The 18,692-nt window shown below is 34.9% G+C and overlaps 3 protein-coding genes across 3 annotated transcripts; 1 reads left to right on the forward strand and 2 right to left on the reverse strand.

Annotated features, from left to right (window-relative positions):
• Positions 1 to 3,237: 3,237 nt before the first annotated feature.
• On the forward strand, positions 3,238 to 4,884 carry LOC106385856 (transcription factor bHLH87-like). The gene is made up of 2 exons (XM_013825755.3): positions 3,238 to 3,550; positions 3,638 to 4,884. The coding sequence occupies exon 2, from the start codon at positions 3,654 to 3,656 to the stop codon at positions 4,653 to 4,655; it is 1,002 nt and encodes a 333-aa protein (XP_013681209.1). The 5' UTR covers positions 3,238 to 3,550; positions 3,638 to 3,653; the 3' UTR covers positions 4,656 to 4,884.
• Positions 4,885 to 6,734: 1,850 nt separating this feature from the next.
• LOC125583007 lies at positions 6,735 to 10,162 on the reverse strand. The gene is made up of 6 exons (XM_048749534.1): positions 10,114 to 10,162; positions 9,789 to 9,908; positions 9,579 to 9,673; positions 8,112 to 8,741; positions 7,596 to 7,835; positions 6,735 to 7,340 (listed from the first exon to the last, which is right to left on the reverse strand). The coding sequence occupies exons 1-6, from the start codon at positions 10,160 to 10,162 to the stop codon at positions 6,735 to 6,737; spliced, it is 1,740 nt and encodes a 579-aa protein (XP_048605491.1).
• A 1,204-nt stretch (positions 10,163 to 11,366) lies between these two features.
• On the reverse strand, positions 11,367 to 16,407 carry LOC106385857 (receptor-like protein kinase At3g21340). Its single transcript, XM_048753229.1, has 13 exons — positions 16,170 to 16,407; positions 15,558 to 16,095; positions 14,510 to 14,988; positions 14,283 to 14,427; positions 14,126 to 14,197; positions 13,956 to 14,027; positions 13,791 to 13,862; positions 13,528 to 13,712; positions 13,188 to 13,432; positions 12,967 to 13,093; positions 12,826 to 12,891; positions 12,551 to 12,740; positions 11,367 to 12,421 (listed from the first exon to the last, which is right to left on the reverse strand). Exons 1-13 carry the CDS (start codon positions 16,291 to 16,293, stop codon positions 12,013 to 12,015), a joined length of 2,724 nt encoding a protein of 907 aa, XP_048609186.1. The 5' UTR covers positions 16,294 to 16,407; the 3' UTR covers positions 11,367 to 12,012.
• Positions 16,408 to 18,692: the final 2,285 nt, after the last annotated feature.

Here is an 18,692-nt window from a genome sequence, read left to right on the forward strand (position 1 = left end):
CAATATAGTACTAGGAAATATATCTACTTTTAAAAAAGAGTAACTATATTCATCACTCCATTTCTAATTATCTTTCTATTTTGTACTCTAAAATAAAATTAGATTATAATAAAAAAATTTATTTTAGAGTTAAAAAATAAAGAGAAAATTGCCAAAACGGAACAAAAAAAACAACATAGTTGTCTCTATGGTATAAAACCTTCACTAAGTTGTCCCTATAGTATAATATTTTTTATAATCCCAAAACTAACATTTTCTTAATCAAATTAAACATAAATTAAAACCTTTTTTAAAAAGTTTAATGAAAAAGATAAAAAATAAGGTAATCCCATAATGTTTTAGAAAAAAATAAAATGTAAAGACAATTAAAAAAAAGAACACATGACACAGATCAAAAATATCCCGTAACCTAATTGCATTTGGTTTCTAAAATTCTCCAAAACTATTCTTTTAAAATCCTATAAGGTAGAACTTGATTCCAATAACAGTAGCCTACCCCCTTTATCATCAGCCAAAAAAACTCATTTTGTGCTTACACTAAATTTCCAAACACCACATATTGTTTAGATATGCATCATAGAACAAGAGTTTTTGAAAATCACAAGACAAACTATGGAGAAATCATAGATTGATGAAGAAGAAAAGCCAATTTTTTTTTTTTTTTGATATTTTGACAAAGAAAATCAATCAGGACACATTTTAGGAAATTAGAATATTTTTAGAATATTTTTTTAACTGAAACTTCCTTAATTTTCAGAAAAATTGATTTTTATCCGTAGAAGGCACATTCTACACCGTGTAGAACCATGACAAAAATTCTGAATACAATTTCTACTTTTTGTAAACGTTCGTGTTAAGTTTAGATTTCGCATATCCAAAATTTTAGAATACTTCCTAAAAGTAAAAACTGCATTCAAAAGAAAAGTACCGATCTTTACAATTAGTAGAATTCACATTCTCCATATTTGGAATTTTAATCATTTTTAGATTTTTTCTACTAAAAAAAGTAGATGGACTTGTTTATTCTGGAATTCGTTTTCTACTAACCCATTTTCCGTAGAAGACGAATTCTAATTTTAGTGGAACGTAATTTTAAAATCTTGTTTATCAAGTTTTTAACCGAAAAATATATGTTTGTGTATATAGGTGTTTTATTAATTGTTTATATTTTAAATATTATTTTGGATTCATAAAAATATTTATTTCATTAAATTTCAGAAATAAAAATGGTAAAAGGAAGAATAAATGGACAAATATGGTTTCATACCATAGGGACAACTATGTTGTTTTTTTGTTCTATTTTGACAATTTTCCCAAAAATAAATGGAGTAATATATTGAAAATGTTCGTGGTGAAATAATTGGCGGCATAAATGAACTTAATACAGTATATAACTCTCACATTAAAAAAAATAGACACTGTAAAAAATGGTTTTTTTTTGTTCTATTTTAGTAATTTTCTCAAAAATAAATGGAGTATATTGAAAATGCTCATGGTGAAATAAATGGCGGCATAAATGAACTTAATACAGTATATAATTCTCACGTTAAAAAAATAGACACTGTAAAAAACTGGTATTAACCAGCGGTCTTGGGCTAGTGGTACTTGAGGGAAAAACCTCCAATACGGTACTCGCAGTTCGAGTCTCGCTGGCCACCCGGGCTAGGGTTAAATCCCAAGAATACGTGGAGTGCCGTGGGCCTCGCGGGAATAGTCGGTTGACCACGGTCGCCGGAAACCCGCGGTTACCTAAAAAAAAAAAAAAAAAAAAACTGGTATCATTTTTATGTTGTTTGTTTAATATATTTGAAATCAAACTCATACAGATATAAATATCATCCAAATCGCATATGGCGCTATCATAAAATTTGGTGAAAGATACCTCAGAGTAAATGAAAAATAATCTTTAGTTTTTTTTTTTTTTTGATCAAACCAAACTTGCATTTAAATTACAAGAGTTTACAGTTTACACTCCATTAAAGGAGGATAGAACAAAGCTATAAGAAGCCAAACAAAAGAGACTGGTAAAACATATGATAGAAAAAAGATGCAAATGACAGAAAGAAACCATAAAAATCGCTTGACAACAATTTCATAAATTTCTTGAACAATCACATCTAATGTAACCCCAAAGGTCACAAACACTGCACCAAAAGCAGAGACGTGCATTAGCTGCGAGGAAGATCCTTGCAATACCAGCAACACTTGGACATCCAATTCACTCCATACAAGAGGAAATATTGGGAGATGAGAGTGGTCCAGACAGGAACCAACCGGGAAATCAAAACCCGTTAACACCGTATTCACTGGAAGAAATACACCATTGGGTTTCTCTTCTAACTGCCACCAAAAAGAGAAAGACAACAACACAACACCAAAAGCCAGACTGAATACAATGAGAGAACTGCATACAACAGTAAGGGATCGCACTGAGACGATATAAAAACCACTCAACGGCACAAGGTTAGAGCCGAAGGAAACAAAGTCCATCAGCACAACATCATTTAAAATCAGTAGCCACAAAACCAGTGTCATCCAATCGACTAGCATACCAACCCATTCAACAGAACAATGGTTAGCAAAGAGTGGAGAACTAAGATGAACCTGGAGGACTGTAACAGGAGGGGAAAAGGGAAGGTCGAGACAAGGTCTAAGAAAAGACCATTCCACACACCAACAAGGACACGACCTGCACATAACAGGAGATAAACACACAAAGGTGAAAGCAGTGTCACTAAAGAACACAAGACGGGCACCATCACCACTGAGATTTGTCGCCACCATTGTACAAAGAAGCTTAAACTCCAGGATTTGGGTTAAATCAGGCGCAGAGAATCTGGCGGAGGCTTCAAGGCTTCGAGGAAGAACAAGGAGAAAGACAGAGTCTGGAGGGTCTGGAGGTTTCGGTGAAGCGACGGAGGAGAGAGCTTCAAGCGGAGGATACTCGTACGGAGGCGGATCCGGAGGAGGTCTGATATGCAACGGAGGAGGAGCAGTGACCATCAGGATCATGGAGGAGGAACAAGGTTGCTTCATAGGGAGGATGGAGGAGCGACGAAGTTGGACAGGAAGAGATCCATCCGAAACGGCGCACCTAGGGAAACGGGCCTGAGAGGATTTTTTTTATATATGCGCAAACTAAAAATGAAAAATAATCTTTAGTTAAGCGATCAAATACTTCTTATTCTAACTCACGCGCTTGTGCCTATCTATATAGACGTGCAGAATAACAAATCTTGTAATGCAATATGCATAGATGTCTATAGGCTTTTTAAGTTCTTTCTTTATAGCAAAACATCTGTAGCTCTTAGCAGAGTTCATTAGATCAGAAACAGAGACAAAGAAAATAAATTCAGTTACAGACTGTTTCACATTCTTTCCTTACTGGGCAGTTCTTTTTTATGTTTCTTTCCCCTGTTTCACATTCTTTCCTTTTTGGGTTTACATCTCTTTAAAGCTAAAACGTTATCAATTTTTCCTGTGGACTCATCTGGTTGTTCTCTTCTTCCAGTCTTACCTTTTCATGTACAGCTACTTTTAAAACAAGAAGGTTGGTTAAAGAATCAAGAAAATCAAGGTTTCATTTCTGTTTGCAACATTTACTCTGTTCTCACATTGCCTTTGTTTGTTTTCTCAGAGTTGCGTTTGATCCAATGGGAGGATTAGAATCTGTTTACGCACAAGCTATCTATGGAATGACCCGAGAGACCATAATCATGGAGCATCAAGGATCAGATTTGATCTGGGGAGGAAATGATCTTAGCAGGTGTTTCATGTCTGATATTGGAATCATTGGTGAGACTCAACACCATCAACATGTTGGAAACAGAGCTTCTTCGATAGATCCATCATCGATCGATTGTTTGCTGTCAGCGACGACGAACAGCAACAACACACCGACGGAAGACGACGAAGGAATCTCTGTGCTTTTTTCAGATTGTCACGCTCTTTGGAGCTTTGGTGGAGTCTCATCTGCAGAGTCTGAGAACAGAGAGATCACTACAGAGACAACAACAACAAAGCCCAAGTCTTCTAAGAGAAACAGAGGAAACAGAGACGAGACAGGAAGTTACTTCTGTCTTGTTGGCCATCCTCAAGAAGAATCCGAGAAAGGAAACTTCAAGCTAATATACGATGAGAATCAATCGAAGTCCAAGAAGCCAAGAACAGAGAAAGACAGAGTTGGTTCTTCAAACATCAGTTTCCAACAACATTCAGCTTCTTTGTCTGATAACGTGGAGCCAGATGCAGAGGCCATTGCGCAGATGAAAGAGATGATATACACAGCTGCTGCGTTTAGACCGGTGAATTTAGGGTTGGAGGTTGTTGAGAAACGTAAGAGGAAGAACGTGAAGATATCGACGGATCCTCAAACGGTAGCAGCGAGGCAGAGGAGAGAGAGGGTAAGCGAGAAGATTAGGGTTTTACAGACCTTGGTTCCAGGTGGGACTAAGATGGACACTGCTTCAATGCTTGATGAAGCTGCTAATTATCTCAAGTTCCTTAGAGCGCAAGTAAAGGCTTTAGAAAACTTGAGACCCAAGCTTGACCCAGCCAATTTTTCCTTCTCCTCTCCTTCTTCGTATCCTTTAGTCCACCCATCTTTTCTTCCCTTTCAAAACCCTAATCAGGTTCATCATCACCAAGAGTGTTGAATAATATATCGATTCATCATTAACATAATCATAGCTTCTTGATTGTTTTAACAGTTCTCAAGAAAGGCACTTCTGTGTTGAGAATGGTGTGCCGGCTAGTGTTGTTTCTATTTTCAAGTCTTTGTTTTTGCATTTCTTTTTATACAAAGTTTTTAGTTTTGTAATTTATATTGAATTTCGAGGGTTGAAATTGTGGAAAACAGAGCCAAAAGAGGCTAATTTATTTATCTTTGCAATATTTTCACCCTTTGTTATATATACTACTACTGTTAGAGAAAATAAAGGGTCAGATAATTGCAATTATGAAGCGATGATTATAAGCAAAAGTGTTTACAAAGTGCCTCTCTCTCTCTCTCTCTCTCTCTCTCTCTTTAGTCTTGTTAAAAAGTTTTATCTTTTCATGGAGAACTCTTTTCGAATAATAGTAATAAATTAGATTCTCAGGACCCGTATATGATATATTGCAAGGTTATTAAATTGCATATTTTTATATATGTATATTGGCACTTGGCAACATTATCCATAAAAAATATTGATTTCAGATCTGTTTTTTTCAAGATAATACTACTAACCAAAAGTCAGTATGTATATATATATATATATGCAGGTATATGCTGATTGCTGAATAGTGTTAGTGGAAGAATATTATTATGAATCTAATAATGTTCACGGAAGTGTTTAAATCAAAACATTCTTTGGAGATTAGCAGAGAGTTAATAATGCTGAAGGCGTGCGCCTTGAGAATATAACTCCACCCGACTCAAACACCCTAAAATGGTCACCACATGCATCTCTTTACATTCCTCTCTTTTTATTCTTCTTTTTTGTCTTTGGTCTTTGTCTTATTTTCTCCCCTAATATCTCCCTAAACACCATCTTCTTCGTTTTACAGTATTTTATGTTGTTCTTGTGATGGATGTGATTTTCTTTTTGACTTGGGTGTATTTTCAGTACCATACCGGATATCAAATTGGTTAATCTGGCATACAATAATGGTTCTAAAACTTGGTCTGATTCGATGAATTGTACCGGTAAGCTCGCAACCCATTTAGTAGTCTGGTTTGGCTACACTATAAAACTGGACGTTCCTTTATCGTTTCTAAATCCAGAAATTAAAACTCCATAAAGAATAATAACCTGTTATTAAAAATGAAACTAAGTTTTCTGCATGTTTTATAACTTCCAATAATGTGTTAGACACATTGTTAACAAACTGATGTATACATAGACTACATCAACGAATAAATTCATGACAGCAACTGGTTTGTGTTAGTCTCGTGCATGTATCACTATTTGGGTTCAAACCTACGTTGCACGGAAGCTTCATCGGACGTCCGCTTCCCGCTTCGAAACCGGAATCGGAATCGGAACTTTGCGGAAGCTTACGGAATCTCGATTCCAAAACGCTTTTAAAATATTCTCTTTAAAAACACGTTGGAAGCTTACGATTCCGTTTTGGAATCACACTTCCATTCTTTTAAAGAAAAAAACTACAATGTCTTATATCAATAAAAATTTAAAATTATAGCTTTTAATTTATATAAAATCCAAATTTTAATAATATTGAATAGAGAGAATATAAATATACAAGTATAAAAATAAAATTATCTTTATGCATTGAGGTTTTTATTAAAGATAATCATATATTCAAATATATTATGCCAATTAATTATAAAGTATTAAAAATAATTAATATGATAATTTATTTTAATTTAATTTATGTGTATTTTTACAGTTTTAATATGAAATCATTTCGAAATTATTATAAATGAATAAATGCTTTATTTTAAATTTAAATCATATAATTTTTAGTTCTAGATTTTTAAAAATTTTATATATGTGTATATATATATATGTGTGTGTATATATATATGAATACGCTTCCAACACGTACCCGCTTCCTAACTATTTTAAAAATCTCGTTTCCGCGCTTCCATACGCTGCCGCTTCGACGTACCCGCTTCCGTTTCCATGTAACATAGGTTCAAACCCACATTGTATATTAAGAAAAGAAAACACAAACGGTCTAATTAAACCAGAACAAGCTATAAATTTGACATCGAAAGTCTATTCTATTACTCAAATTTGAGGTGACCTAGGTAACCAAACCGGAATAGAACAACCAATGAAATAAAGTATTCTATGGAAAGATCTCGCAGTCCTAGGTAAGAAATCTGAAATTTGATTCTGCGCTCGTGGAATATGAGTAATCTTGAAATCCGGGAAGCATATCTTCAAAGTCTCCATCCTCTCCAATTCTGTCGCAAAGCTCGGCCAAGCATGAAGCTCGTAGATCATTGCAATCAAATCCTTGTAGTCTATTCCAAAGCTTTGATAAGTCGAATGCTGGAGCATACTCTCCATCGCCCATCTTAGTGCTTCCATCTCTGAATGTAAGGCAGACTCTCTTCGAATATGATTTCGTGTCCCCATAAGTTGAACCTTCCCCAATCTATCTAGCCAGACCCATCTATATCCACTAAATTGTGCAGTAGATGTCCATGACCCATCTATCATGTAAATATTCCCCAAGCTTAACACTTGAGGTTCTTCGATATTAAGGTCTTGTGGAGGTGTTGGTATTATCTCATTTGCGTTAAACCAGACTTGACACTCACTCTCCACATAGCGAACTAGCTCCAAAGGATCTCTGTCTATTCTCCTAAAGATTTTATCATTTCTTGCCTTCCAAAGGTACCAAATTATCCAGGGATATGGGACCCTGTCAAAGTCTGGTTCAACAATGCTGTTTTTTCTACATAAGAGATAATCCATATTGGCATAGATGCTCGGAAGAGGAAAGACATCTTAACTCGTTGGTGTCGCTGAGAGAGACCAAGCTTATAAAGCTGGTGGACATTCAAAAATTGCATGAGTTACAGATTTTTTAGGCTCTCCACATCGTGGACAGTAGTTGTCACTTCTCATGTTACACCGTACCAGATTCCTCGTCACTGCCACATAACCAGTTATCAGCTGCCATATAAGATGACAAATCTTTTGTGGAGCTGTTATCTTCCAAGCAAATGCTTGAAGCTTTGTTATACTAGGTTCCAGAACCTCCTTCTCATCAGCATCTAGTAAGTTCCTAGCTACCCAATATCCTGATTTGACCGTATACTGTCCATTTTTAGTATAGTTCCAGCAGAATGTATCCCGGCGATGAGTGGTGCTTATGGCCTAACTCCTTATGTAGGATATATCAGCAGGGTCAACATAGTTCTCCATTAGCCCAACATCTCATTCCTTCATATCCTGGTTAATGAGATCACTGACTCACATTTTCGGATGCAGCGCTGGGGCCAAGGGCCGTGCTGGTCTAGCTGGTGTTGTCGGGATCCAAGGATCCTCCCACGCCTTAACCTCATATCATGAATGTACCTTATGTATGATTCGCAATAATTGTAACTTTCGTGCTGCTGAGATACTGGCCCACACATATGATGGGCTGTTTACAGAGATTGTTCGTAAAGGCGAACACATTCTGTAGTATCTTCCCTTCAACACTCTAGCCACCAGCGAATCAGGGTATTGCACTAGCCTCCATAATTGTTTTTCCAGTAAAGCAAGGTTAAACTCATGGGTCATACGGAAACCAACCCCGGCCTCCTTCCGTGGTCTGCAGACCTTTTCCCACTTTGCCAAGTGAATTCCTCTCTTTGAGGGGTTAGAACTCCACCAAAATTGTGCAATGGCACTAGCAAGGTTTTCGCATATCTCCAACCGGAGCAAGAAACTAGACATAACATAAGTCGGAAGAGCTAACAAGATAGATTTAAGGAGAACCTCCTTTCCACCTTTTGATAGCCATCTGCCCGTCCATCCATTCACTCTATGCATTAATTTATCCTTCAGAAATGCAAAAAAATTGCATCTGGATCCGCTAATATCTTCTGGAATTCCTAGATATGTTCCCATTCCTCCTTCATTCTGGATCCCCGGAGTATCTTTGATCTGTTGTCTAACATTTGCGTTAATCCTCTTACCAAAGAGTAGGGAGGATTTTTCAAAATTAATGCATTGTTCTGATGCTTGTCCATATTTCTTGACTACTTTCATCACTTCTTCACATTCACGGAGCTCTGCCTTACATAAAAAAAATCTATCATCAACAAAGAGAAGGTGGAATACAGAAGGACACGCGCGTGTAATGCGCATCCCCGTTATCTTCCCTTGGTTCTCTACATGATTAAAAAGGCTAACGAGCGCTTCCGTGCATAGAATAAAAATGAAAAGAGACAAAGGATCTCGTTGACGTAGACCTCTCTCTAGAAATATATTTCCTCTTGGTTGTCCATTCATAAGTACCTTGTATTTCACCGATGTAACACACCTCATAATCTAGGTAATCCAAATCTCCGAGAACCCCATCTTCCGCATAAATGCCTCAATGAACGTCCACTCCATTCTGTCATATGCCTTACTCATGTCCGTCTTAATGGCCATCCTTTTGTTTCTTCCGCTTGGCTTAGTTCTTAGGGCATGAAACATTTCTTGAGCAATCATAATATTGTCTGAAATTTGTCTTCCATCAACCAATGCTTACTGGGTTTCTGAAATTCTATCTGGTAGAACTTTCTTTAATCTCTGGCATAAGACCTTAGAGATAATCTTGTAGCTGACGTTACATAAGCTGATGGGCCGGAACTGGGACATCTCATTGGGATTATTCGTTTTTGGGATACGACAGATATTTGTATCATTCAAACCACTCACAATTGATCCTTCGAAAAGAAATTGATTAACCATATGAGTTAAATCATCTTTCACAATATCACAGAATTTCTGATAAAAGAGAGCTGTCATCCCATCTGGTCCAGGAGCCATTTCTCGATGCATCGCAAAAAGTACTAATTTAACTTCTCATTCAGTGACCGGAGCTGTAAGATCACTATTTATTGACTCAGTAATTGTTGTGGATACCTCTGATAGCGCATCCGCTATATCTTCTGGGTTTGAGGATTCAAAGATCTGTCTGAAGTAACTAGTAGCAATGACTACCAATCCTTCCTCATCCTCTACAACATTTCCATTTGCATCTTTAAGTTGTATGATTTTATTCCTAGCTCTCCTCTGCTTTGTCAATGCATGGAAGAATTTTGTGTTTCTATTGCCTTTTCTTAGCAAAAAAACTCGACTTTTTTTGCTTCCAGAACATCTCTTCTGCCTTAAGGGAATCAGAGAGTTCCTTCAAGGCTTCTGCTATTTCCTCAGTCGTCGTATCATCATTCGAATACAGCCCATCAACCTTCTCTTTAAGTTCATTCACTAGTTTTTATGAGTTCAAATTGTGCCCTCTCCTCCACTGACTCAAGGCTTTACGACAACTCGAAATATGCTCCATAATATTTGTGTCGGGTGGAAGATCTGGAGATTTCCATCCATCCAAAATTACTTGCCTTAATTCGTCATTGTCCAACCACCTTTTGTCAAATTTGAATTTTTTTGATTTTCTTACCGGTCTTGTGAGAATATCTGCTAGGATCGGACGATGATCCGATCCCCATAACCTCATATACTTTACAGCAGAATGAGGAAATTTCTCATGTCAATCTTCATTTCCAACAGCTCTGTCGAGACGGCATCTAACAGTTGATCATCCTGCTCTCTTTCCCACCCATGATAGCATGTTCCCAATAAAAGGGAACTCTAGCATACCACAATCGCTCAACATATGTCTAAAAGGTAGAAACGATCTATCAGGGTGTTGTCTTCCTCCTTATTTTTCATTATGACCTGTGATTTCATTAAAATCTTCTATCATAAACGAAGGTCCATTTCTTGTTGTTGAGAAATACGTAAGACGTTCCCAAATGAAGTCAAATATCTAAATTGGATGATTTAGTAGATAAAATATAATCATTTATATAATATCATAAGATCTTATATTCAAGCTGACTCCCGCAAAACAGTGTTTTTAAAACCGGACCGGCTAACGAACCGGAATTGTTTTGGGTCATGGGTTATTGTGGTTCAACTGGGTTCGATCGGGTCTACTTAGATTAAACTAAATTTAATGATATTTTATAAATAATATGCATATTCTTAAAAAAAATCATATCAAATAAAATGTTTAAATAGCCGTAATGTGTAGAAAAACTTAAAAATAACAATTAAAATCTAAAATCAATATGACAAGCACAATTAAACTTTATTCGCAGATCTTATCACTCTAAATCTTCATAATCTTATAAAAAAAATTATATACACAAGTAAAATTATATTTTGAAATATAAATTTCACAAACGTAAATGTTTCAATTATTTAAAGTTTCCAAAACAAGTGATCATGAAATAAAATTTAAACAAACTGAGAAGTAGACAAAAACAATATCTTGACGTGAATATTAAACATTGTGAATCTTGTAATTTATGAGTTGTAGCGACGACAAAAGAAAAAGACGAAAGACGATACTTTATTAATCTTTAATAAAACTTATTTTTACTTGAAAAGGAAGAGAAAATTAATTATTTCATTAACAAAATTTTGGTTTATATACGAACCGGGATTTGGCAGGTTCATTGATTCGCCGGTTCCCGGTTTTTTGATGGTTTGATACGGGTTTTAACTGGTTTGATTTTAGTTGGATTTTAGCATTAACCTAACCCAGATTATTTTCGGTTCATGGTTCAACCCGGTCCGACCGCCGGTTCGGTGTGGGTTTAAAAAGCCCGCAAACAAAAAACTCTAAGAAAACAATCATATTATAATGTTTAAACTATATAATAATTAAAAGAAAATTCAGGATTCGATGGAGGTTTGCAAGCTGGGGAGATTAGAAGAATCGATCATGCTTGTTGACTTTCTAATTGAACGGTTATGGTGTTTGTTTGTTTCCATTTAACATTTTAGACAAAGATGTTGCTGTGAAGCAACCTATTTTTGGAAAGATTAGCATAACCTCAATTACCCTTTATATCTTAATAAATCTGAGATTTTGGTCCTACTAATCATTAGAATTCCAAGAGAAAAACCTCAAGATACACATGTCCATGCATTATTTGTAGTTCTAAGACCATAATTATAGGGGAAAAAAAAATCAAGAACAAAGTATCTTCTCATATCAGAGGATACACATTAGATGACGAAAGTTAAATATTTCATTACTTTATCAACTTAGCTTATAATTAAAGAAAACAGCATCCAGTTGTCCACAACCATCAACCGATATGATATACCTCTCCAGTATCCCTCGACTTATTCTTCAGAAAATCTGTTTCAACTTGATTACAATAAATAAAACATTTAACAATGACAGAGATTCATTCACCAATGACAGAAATTCATTACAAAGCAAACATTTATTTTAAATAAAGAAAAATTCACTCAATAGAACGAAAGATATAGCTTTTGCAGTTTAGCGAGGTCCAGGGGTAATTCCAATATCAAAGTTCATGCTCACTTCTATGGAACTCTGTGAGTTCATGTTATGACTCGTTCCTCCCCTTGAGTTTTCATATGCTAAACATTCGTTTATTTCGATAACAACTTGAGACATGGTTGGTCTTCTAGCTGAAGAAGGATTTAGACACGACATTGCTAGTTCAACTGCTCTCCACACAGAACCAGAGTCATAATCTCCATAGAGATTTGGATCCATGATGTTTTTGATGTCTCCTTTTGTAAGCATTAACCCAACCCATTCTGCTATATGTGGTTTTTCACGACTTTGATTGATCACTGGCTGATTTGTGATGATCTCTAATAGTACAATTCCGAAGCTGTAGACATCGCTTTTTTCGTTCAACCAATTTGTTCGATAATATCTGCAAAAAAATTTCTTTATGCCATTAGGAATGGTATGCATTAAGCTACAAATGATGAAAAACAAAGAACATATCTTTATATTAATTTGGAACAAAGTAACTAATCATCAATGACCTCACAAAACTTACTCTGGATCAAGGTAACCAGGAGTTCCAGCAACAACTGTTGACACATGAGTTTCTCCTTCGATCGGAAAAGATCTTGAAAGCCCAAAATCAGCTAACTTGGCCTGGAAATGTTCATTCAACAATATATTTGTGGTTTTGACATCCCTATGAACCATTGGTGGTTTGCATCCATTATGCAAGTATTCCAACCCTATACAACAAGATTCATCTTCACTAACGTTTAAGAAAATAAATAGAAGAAAAGAAATAACTATGTATCCAAACTTATATCAAACCTTGTGCAGATTCGACAACTATTTTTAGTCTAGTTTCCCAATTCAGAATAGATCCACCTCGTTTTCCTACATTTGAACCAATATATAAATATGTGAACACCATTAAAAAATATTATCTTTGTAAATATTCAATATACTTACCTGACATATGTTCTCTTAGGTCTCCGTTAGCCATATACTCATAGATGAGAGCCAAATTTTCACCTTCGTCACAGTATCCAACGAGGCTAACCAGATTTTTGTGGTGGACTCTTAGGAGAAGTTCCACCTAGAAAATTAAAATAACGGTACAATCAAAATTTGAATCCCTTAAGAATATTAATATTTTCTACATTTTTCGTAAAAGCTTTGCTAAAATGTACCTCAGCTTTGAATTCTTTATACCCTTGAGAAGATGAGTGTGAGAGCATTTTAACAGCTACTTGTTCAGTACCATTTACACTTCCATGATATACCATTCCAAATCCTCCTTTGCCAAGGACTCTTTCAAAGTTATTTGTCATTGTTACCACCTCTGAGTAAGTAAATCTTTTGTTTTTCGTCATTATTGCTGGTTCTGAAGATCTGGTTGTTCTATTATCTGATACTTGCGTATATGATGATGGACCTAATGTTACAATGCATCACTCAAATGACTTTTCATATATGTTTTATGAATATATTGCAATGTTTATGTTAATCTTAAAGCTTTTGTGTGTCTACCTTCAATGGTTGAGGTCTTTTTGTTTTTGAAAACAAGAAAGAAAGCCAATGCAGCTGCAAGAATAACCAGGAACGCGACCGATGCAACAGCCGGTACTACAACATTCGTTTTCTTGGAACCACCATTTCCGGTTTTGTTTACACATAGTCCATCCGGACAAATAAGATCTGAGTTTCCTTCAAGGCTGTGGGTTACCAGTAGTGTTAGTAACGATAATTGAACATATCAAGTGGTTTTATATAAACAGTATGATAATAATTACTTCAACTTTAGTCCTTTCTTTTGTAAAATGGCTTGAGGAACAGTGCCATTAAGATTATTCCCACTTAAATTTCTGCTAAGATAGATACAAAATTAGGAACATAACAGTCTTGTAAAGAAGGAAGCTACGAGACAGTAGAAATTGTATTTTCACAAAAGGACTCACATGACCAAGAGTGATTTCATGCCGGCAAGAAATTCTGGTACTCCGCCCGTCAAATTGTTGTTGGACAAGTCTCTGATTAAGCATTTGAATATACATAATATCTTATAATTAAGATAGAATTAAGGTGAACAAGCGTTTTATTGTGATCAGATGCGAAATCCAAAACTTACAATTCTTGTAAGTGGATCAGATCATTAATGCCAGGTGCGATGATCCCTGTTAACTGACTTGAAGATAGGTTTCTAAAGACATAATTACGAATACATTTCATGTAAAGATGAAAAATTGATTGACATGACTAACAGATAATATAAAGATTCATCTTACAAGGAAGTGATTATAGGTGGTGTAGAAATATCTAAGCTGTTGCAATTTAAACCATCCCACATAAACTGTTTAGGGACGCATGGATCTCCGTTCCATGTAATTCTAGTTAATCCATAAGTATTTTGAATACCCTTGATAGCAACAACTAGAGTAAAATTATTGTTAGTATCAATAACCAACCTATAAAAACTGAAGGATTAGTAAAAAAGGAAAAATTATAGACATACCATCATCTTGGTTTGTTTCCAACTGTGGGAAATCGATCACAGTGAAAAGCTCGAGAGCGTTTATGAGAGGAGGCAGGGTAGACTTGAGCGTCTTGGTTAGCTCCAAGATGCATTTTCCTCCTTCACACTGTTGTGGTGTGGAGAAGAATATAGTTTCTGTGGCTAACATTTTAGGACTATAACGTTCGTAGGCAAGTTTCCCATTCATTGTCACTTGGAATTCTCGGGTATCGAGTGACTTTAGAGTTTGAATCTCGGCAAAATGTAAATATACATAGAATTGGGTAGTGGAAGACGGCAATGTCCAGGTGAAGTTCCATGGCCAGAAAGTACTTATAGGCGTTGATGCTGACGCCATTACAATTTGTGGTGGTTTATAACTATTAGAAGCGTTTACATTGAGATCAGTGGTTACTTCTGTCCACTCTTTCGAATCGAAGAACGGATACCATTTACGATCATGGACATCATTGGGATACCTAGCAAAAAATATTAATCCGTGTATCAGAATAACATTTAAAATACGGTTGGAGATAAACGAACCAAACCAAATAAAAAAATTATAGAAAGATATGGACCGTAAAATAAACCAAACTCGGATGTGATATAACCAAACCGAATACACCAGAAGTTATTATTTTATGTTCATTCAATTATATATTTTTGATTAAGAAACACAAATTATCCCAAGCCAAGTAAAAGCTGTTCCCTCTGTTTTTTTAGAAGTGTCGTCTAAAATTTTTGCACACAAATTTATCCCTATTTAATTCATTAGTCTATTTGATTTTGTTAATTAATAAGCTAAATATAAAGGTAAAAGCTGAAAAAGTATTTAATATTTGCTTTGAAAATGTAAAACGACGTTTATAATAAAACAAAATTTAAAAGATAAAACTACATTTAATATGAAAAGGAGAGAATAAATGAAAAATAATTAGACTGAAATTCGGTCCTAGTTTGGACATGGTTTCCTAGAATTCAGAAAAACTTAAGCCGAACCATAAACTAAAAACTGAACTTGGTTAAATCAAAAGGGCGTGATTGATACCTTATGGTGCGATCTGAAGTGCTGAAATAATATCGGAAGAAATACTTCAGCGAACCGCTCTGCGTATTGTAAGTATTGTTCTGAAGTGGTCGTAGCTCTAAGGTATTAATAAAAGGATTACTTGTTCCTGTCTTAACTAGACAGACCTGCAGAGACTTAGATATGGTCCTGTGGATGATCTCTTCGATAGTACCATTGGTCCGTCCATTCATATCAACCGTTGACCAAAGATTCGGACCAATGTAAAGATCAAAACTCGGGTCGTTGGCGAGACCATCGTAGTTGCCGTACACGAAAACGGCTTTGATCAGATAGTTTGTGCTTTCCGTGACATTCACGGAATAGCAGTTTCGGACACCATCTGGAAAGTATCTAAGCTTCAAAGACGGTTTACTAAAGATTGCCTCAAACTCCTTTTGGATTTTTCCGGTTTTGCCACTTTGCACTAAACCATCGTCTGTTGAGTATGTTAATCCGGTTGAAGGATCGTTGTAAGGAAGATCGGTTGGCGATAACCCGCAATCCAAGCTGATGAATCCTAGTAAAACATGAACCAAATAAAACTTTTTGACGAAAATGGATGAAAAACAGCAAAAAAATTTATGTAAATACCTTTTTGGTCCTGAGCTTCAACGAGATGTAAAAGGGAAGAAAGATTGATACAGATCAACGCACATAACCAAAGTGCTTGATGCTGTTTCTCCATTATTCTTCTATGGTACAAAGGAGATGACATTCAAAAAAATAAAACACAAAGTTTTCTAGTAATGGAGATCACTTGTAAGCAAATAAACACGATATTTTTTTTTCAAAAAAAAAAAAAAAAAACACGATATAGGTTTTCTAGGTCAACTTTGAAATAAACTAATAAGAAGAGTTGGCTGTTGCAACCAATAAAATTAAACTAATAAGTATGAATTGATTTACATTCTATTAAAAAAATAAACTTATACGATTCAATAATTTCCCCTTGACCTTACAGTTATAACATTATATTCCTACATGGACTAAAATCATTTTTTGGGCATTTTTTCAGATATCCATTTTTAAATTTTTGTCATCAAAGATCCACAAATAAGAAAATGACAAATATATTTCATTAAAGAGGCAAAAAAAAATTTCTACACATTGCTTTATAAATATATAAATATTAATAATTATTTAAATAAATAAAATAAAAAAACAATTTTTTATAGTTTCGAATTATATGTTTTCAAATTTGAAATTTTAATTTTAAAAAATTGATTTTTTTTTTCAAAATTGTTTTTTCAAATCCTTTTTTTCAAATTTGAAACTTTTCAAACTATTTTAATTTTTTTTTAATTTTTTAATTTTTAAATCTTCCTCCAGAACCTCACTTTTAATTCTAAATATTAGTTAATCCTATGAGTATAAATGTGTATTTACCCTTAATAAAAAATTGGTCATTTTCTCTTTGGAATCTTTTGGTGAAAAAAACTAAAAAACAATATATTAGGAATTTCTCTTTTCTTTTTGACCTTTTAAAGTCATATAGGCAAAATCTCGTTTTTTTTTAATTTTCTTTTTTTTTAGTTTCTGAATATAAAATCCAAATTAGATAAGAGACGATTAGATTCGTTTTTGATAAAATTTCAATTTTTGATTGGAATTTGATTTTCTAACAAAATTTCGATGCTTTCAAAAGAGATCTAAATAATTTCTTTTCAAGTTTTTTTTTTGTTTCCGAGAAAGTAACCAAATTAAATTAATTAAACTAATGCGGTTAGGCTAGTGGCGCTTGAGAGATAACCCCAATACGGCGAATTCGCAGTTCGATTCCCGTTGGCCATTCGGGCTGCTTTTTTTTTTTTTGTCATCAATTTTACAGACTCATATTGACTCTGTGAACCAAACTGGGAGATCTTGATCCATGTGAACTACAAAAGACGTTTCCTTCCTAGCACTGCGGGCTAAGCTATCCGCCTTCTTGTTCTGCGTTCTTGGTACATAGATAATCTCTACTCGGAAAAAACTCTCTTTCAGGCTGTTTATATCTTCCAAATAACTTGCAAATGCTGGCCATTCTTCTGGTTCTGAAACCATCTTCACCAATTGAGAACAATCCGTTGCAAACGTAACATGAAATTGTCGTAAGTTTTTCATACATTCCATTGCCCATAATAAAGCTTCCATCTCCGCATGAAGAGGAGTAAGAGAAGCCCGAACATTCCTTGCACCCATCAAACCCGCAAATCCTTCTAGAGTACTGTACCATCCTTGACCTGAAAAAATCTCATTCTCTTTTTACCATTCGGGCTGCTTTAAATGGTAAAAAGACGTGGCTGCTGCAGGATTCGTGGATTAATTGGTTGATCTCGGTCGCCGGATCCGTACGGTTATTAGACTAAAAAAAGTAACCAAATTAAACATCCATTCAGATTTTGTTTTTGTTTAATTAGCGACAAAATTAAAGTTGCTCTTCTGCAACTGAAAATAATATGCTGCATTTGCTACAACGTGGAAAAGTTATCTTACGCCATTTTTATAAGACGCAGAGATTGGGAAGATGGAAATGGTCCCAAACCCCTCAAAATTACAACAAATTTGCATAAAGAAAATAATGTTGCAACTGGCTTCGCTGGTCTAGAGAGGAGACGTGCATGCAACATACAAAACATTCTTATGATTCAAATGGTCGTTGACTTTGATCTTTGTGTGTAGTTTCAGTCGATGATGAATATTTGATATGTACTTAATTATGTTTTCCTTGTAATTAACTAGGTTATCGTCGGACTAGAGTTCAATAAGTTCAGGCTTAATGTCATCATTTATTTATTTGTTTTGGTTAAAGAACATTGCCTTTACGCGGTGACTCACGAGCACAAACTTCGAATTAACAGTTGAATCCGCAATCCGTACTATTTTTAACAATAATAAGACCTTTTTTTCTTGCTGTATCGATGTTCGAAATCGCGACGGCCTAACCAGTTTGTTGTCTGTATCGATAATATATATTTGAGAACGATAAAAATTTCAATTTAATAATATAAAAATTAAAAATATGTTGTAAAACGAAGGTTTTAGGTCTTAATATTTCTGTGTTATTATTAATGATCAACGGGGGTTCCTTTATATAAGGATTACAAGATAAAGATAAATGAAAGAGTACATATC

Source organism: Brassica napus, chromosome C3 (assembly GCF_020379485.1).
Source record: "Brassica napus cultivar Da-Ae chromosome C3, Da-Ae, whole genome shotgun sequence".
Lineage (NCBI taxonomy): Eukaryota > Viridiplantae > Streptophyta > Magnoliopsida > Brassicales > Brassicaceae > Brassica > Brassica napus.